We start from the raw sequence: 4,461 nt of genomic DNA on the forward strand, positions 1-4,461 counted from the left end.
AATACTTGAAATAATAACTAGGCAAATTGAAGGCGCCAATAAGGTGTAAAGTACGATGATGATCACCCGGAGTAAAAATGGAAGAGATTAAAGACACAGCGGTTAATACACAGCTTCCAAAATTTGGTGAGATGTAAATATATTATGATATCGTGCACTATTCTTAACCAATTTATAACCAGAACATGAACTAATTTGGCTAATAACAGAAGTCGAGGTTTATGCAAAAGTAGGCGAGCTTGTAAATGCTATAATAATTCTATGAAGACTGATGATTTATTTTATCTAACATTCACAACATTCACATCGTTGGTATCAATGTTTCTTCGCAGTCCAAAATAGCTAATTGATGCCGAATTGCATCAATTTCCCTTTTCAATTCATGGTAGTGTTTATAGCTCTAAATAAACAAAAAAAGTATTATCGTCAACGATTTCAGAAGGAGTAATAAAATTCGAAATCTTTAACTTTTAGTCATAATTAGTATAGATAATTTTGTAGTTGCTAAGCAAATAAAAATGAATATTTACCTCTTGCAATCGAGTTCTTAACAATTCTGCATTTAATTTTTTTTCTTGTCTACTCATCACAATCGAAGAGTTGTTGCTACCAGGAGAACAACCAATAGGCTCTACACTTGAATGTATTATACCTGTGGAGGCCCCTTCAGCATGTTTTCGATCAAGTTTCCATTGATAAATCTACAAAATTATATTCATTATATTTAAAATTCAATCTCACTTTACTAAAAAGATTCGATTATGATCAGGAATATTTCGTTTAAAGCCGTATAAATACCTTAGGAATAAAGATAAACATTAGTGTTGTTGTACTGCAGATAAATATTAATATCGCATGGAGCACATACAGAGTTGTTGGACTAGCTCTGACGACGAAAGAAATGATACTACCTACAGCAGCCAGTAATGTGACATTGTAGATTGAAAATCCAATAAATTTTGAATCATTCAGCGCAGGAATAGTCACATTTCTTGTCTCGTAAGCCAAGAAACTGCCAATGAGTAATAATAAGAATTTATATCCAAAAACAATAGCCATCCAGACCACGATCTGGTTGCAGCTGCAGTAGTATTGTAATTGTCTACTTATGGTATTTGATTCATCTTGATTGATCTATAGTTGATAATTATAGTGGTTAATAAGAAATTGCTATTACTAGCTAATATCGTTTACGCTATGTGTGTTTATAACGTTTAATTCATTCCTTTGTATCGTCATTATTATCAAGTAAATGACTTCATTCAGAAAGCGTTTTCTTATGAGCTATCCTCTTATATTATGAGCCCTTAACATTTAAAGGATAATCAAGTGACTACCACACAAATTCACGAACAAATAGATGCTTAAAACATTTACTGAGTAATTACTGTGCTAATGTTGAACCATGCAAGAATGATAACTTAGATTGCAAATAAATTGATGGTTTAAAACCATATTCGATTCATGGAATAAAAGATAAGTATTCCTATTGTAAATTTAATTCACGCTCAATATCAAATAATGCGATATACTATCCATTAATTGATATATAATTAGTAATACTGCTGTAATGAAATTTGTCTGTGCTGTAGTTCAGTCTATAAATGATAAATTTTACAAGAACAATTAAAATAGTCTAATTGCAACTAAAAGTCGTTGGTAATTGTAAGACGAGCCTAATTTATATAATAAGTTAAGGTATACAAGAAACTCTAGTTCTTATTCTATTATTTGAAGATATTTTATTACATCAATGTAAATATTTTTGAATGATTTTACTAGCTTTACCTGTGTTGTAATTGTAAGGTGCTTTAGCTGCATAGGGTCGATAATGGTCCAGCATAGTAAAATAATAACATCAATGATTAATAACTGGAAAACCGTCGTCAACAAATGCCAATCTTTGATAACCTAAACGAAAAGCAGGACAAAATTTATTCAATTAACCGTATAAAGAATAAAAGGCTTATGTTTAAACTATTGTAACCATTTAAAAATATTCAATGTTTGTACAAAGGATAAATTTTGCCCTCGCTAATATATGATCTTACTACAGATTGCCTAGTTTTACAAGTAAAAATTTTATGAATTCTCCATGTTTTGGCAAATAAAGCACCAAAAGCGAAAGTAAATCCAATGCATAAGAGCCAAATTTTCACTGTACAAAATGCTGGTACGGTGATTAAAGGAACAACTCCAGAGTCGATTCCAAACACGATTATGCTAAAATAGCAAATCAAGCATCCTATAGCGCTAACGATATTAATACGAGGGCTGGATAATTTAATATGCCTGGAAATTTAGCATACCGATATTAATAATGGCAGATGGTACAGATTTCTTTAACCTTTTACAATAGACTATGTTGATTATATTTGATATTGATATTTAAACTTCAAACAGATGGTGATGTAAGCTCTATAGTACATAAATTTATATGGATATTAATTTATAATGCTAAAACGTCGTAACTACAATACCTGTCATGACGATAGTTTAGAGTAAAAGCAATTAAGCCGATGCAGAACAATATTCCTATTCCAGAGAGGATTGTAAACGCTATTAAGGCTGGAATTGATATAGAAATAGTTTCTGTTTCGATGGAAACATGTGATACCGGTACTCGATCACCTGTTACAAGGAGAGAACGGTACAAATGCGTTGCATTATTTTGAGAGCATTTAAGCAAGTGGTATTTATTCATGAATAGTAAATAGTATATTTACAGTCTTACCTAACCATTGAACTCGCTGATTTGGATCCCATTCAATTGTGTCAAGCTTCCTTTGGTAAATCCCAACTTGTACAGTATAGTTATCACTCTTATTGCCTTAAAGTAAATAAAACGAAGCCAAATTGTAATTAATATATAGTACGTCTACATAAACATTAATTATAATTATCGGTGTTTAGATAATACTATAAGACCATGTAGTTGTAATACATATAAAAGTTTGAAAAACATCGTATGCAACAGTACTATCAACGAATACCAAAATAAGATATTGCTCGATAATTAAATAAATGTTAGTCTAAGATTATCACTTCGTTATAACTTAGCATTCTTCAAATTCGACTAACGCTTTAGTAGTTTCAACCAGCTACCGAATGTTTTACTTATGAAAGACGCCAAAATAATCGATAAGTAATAAATTATAACTAAATAGAATAGGTGAAATGCGGAAAATTATATAGAGTTTGCTCCGTAAAACGGCATGCCAAACCTTAACCTAGAATAATTTCTAGACGCAAAACTGTGAAGCGGTAATTAAAGTGAGTGTGCATTTGGATTTTCATATGCCATGGTACAATATCCTCAGTCATGATCACTTTAGATGCATCCACTATTATAATGAAGTCTGCTCTATACTTAAAGTACTATAGCCATCGTAGAAAGGTCTGCAACCGTAACGAATCAAGGTACGTATTTGATGACCGAATTCAATTCCTAGTGTATAGGAGCCGTAATTAAAGGACCTATTCGTATTTATTAAGATAACAGCAATTTTATTATACTTCGGTTAAAATTATGAATAAAATTAATGATAGCGTTTGTGAGCCTTATTTAGATAGATGGAAGCTTAAATCTATCTGTGTTTGGACAAATTCTGATAGTTTTTTGTTAGCATTGTATTGAGATGCTTATATTAAGATTCTGAGATAATAATAGATAGCGCTAATTGTGTTAGTAGGGTGAGATTTTTAACGCTTTAATTAGAAGTGCGAATTATGAATTGATACACGGTAAAAAGTTACTGAACCTTTGACAGGCCTATCAAATGGTAATACTATCTGTTAAGTCAGAGGTTCGATTCCGAACCGATTTACTGTACTGTATGTCGACGTAAACTGTGGTTCGTCGGTTCGGTTGTACTACAATATGAGTACTGTAGTAAAAGTACTGTACAGTATTGTAGTGCTGTACCGTACATTTGTACAGCATACAGTACACGGTATAAAGTTACTGAACCTCTGATAGGTCTACGACAAATGGTAATACTATCTGTTCAATGAGCACATTATCGTAAACCGTCAGCAAAGCGACGGGAGTTTGCACTAGTTATATATAAATTGTGAATATTGCTGTGATAATTCAGATAGTCCTTGGTAGTTATGAGACAAACCTGATCTTATGTAATAAAGTGAAGTTTACAAGAAACTGTAGTTCGTGTTGTATTTTTGAGAAGACACTTTATCACACTCATATAATTGTCTTATCCTCCCCATAACGAAGTTCCTCTTTCGCATACCTATCGTGCGTCATGTATAAAGGTGAAAAATTACAAGAATATCTATGATTACCTAAAAACTGGTAGATGTAGGCGTTGGATTCCCTATCTGCACCATTAAAGTTTATTTGGCCCTGTTAATTGAAAAATTCCGTTAGCATAATGATTATACTCCTACTGATTATTTTTCGTTTCTCTATAGCCTGGAAAGTTTACGAAAATTAGAAAATTT

The 4,461-nt window shown here is 31.9% G+C and overlaps 1 protein-coding gene across 1 annotated transcript; it reads right to left on the bottom strand.

Moving 5' to 3' along the window:
- Positions 1 to 798: 798 nt before the first annotated feature.
- TRIADDRAFT_16716 (uncharacterized protein) lies at positions 799 to 2,626 on the bottom strand (the record flags this gene model as incomplete). The annotated part of the gene is made up of 4 exons (XM_002118702.1): positions 799 to 1,134; positions 1,789 to 1,911; positions 2,055 to 2,292; positions 2,481 to 2,626. Coding segments are annotated over 4 exons (843 nt in total), but the record flags the coding sequence as incomplete, so codon positions are not given.
- Positions 2,627 to 4,461: the final 1,835 nt, after the last annotated feature.

Source organism: Trichoplax adhaerens, genomic scaffold (genome assembly GCF_000150275.1).
Source record: "Trichoplax adhaerens TRIADscaffold_738 genomic scaffold, whole genome shotgun sequence".
NCBI lineage: Eukaryota > Metazoa > Placozoa > Uniplacotomia > Trichoplacea > Trichoplacidae > Trichoplax > Trichoplax adhaerens.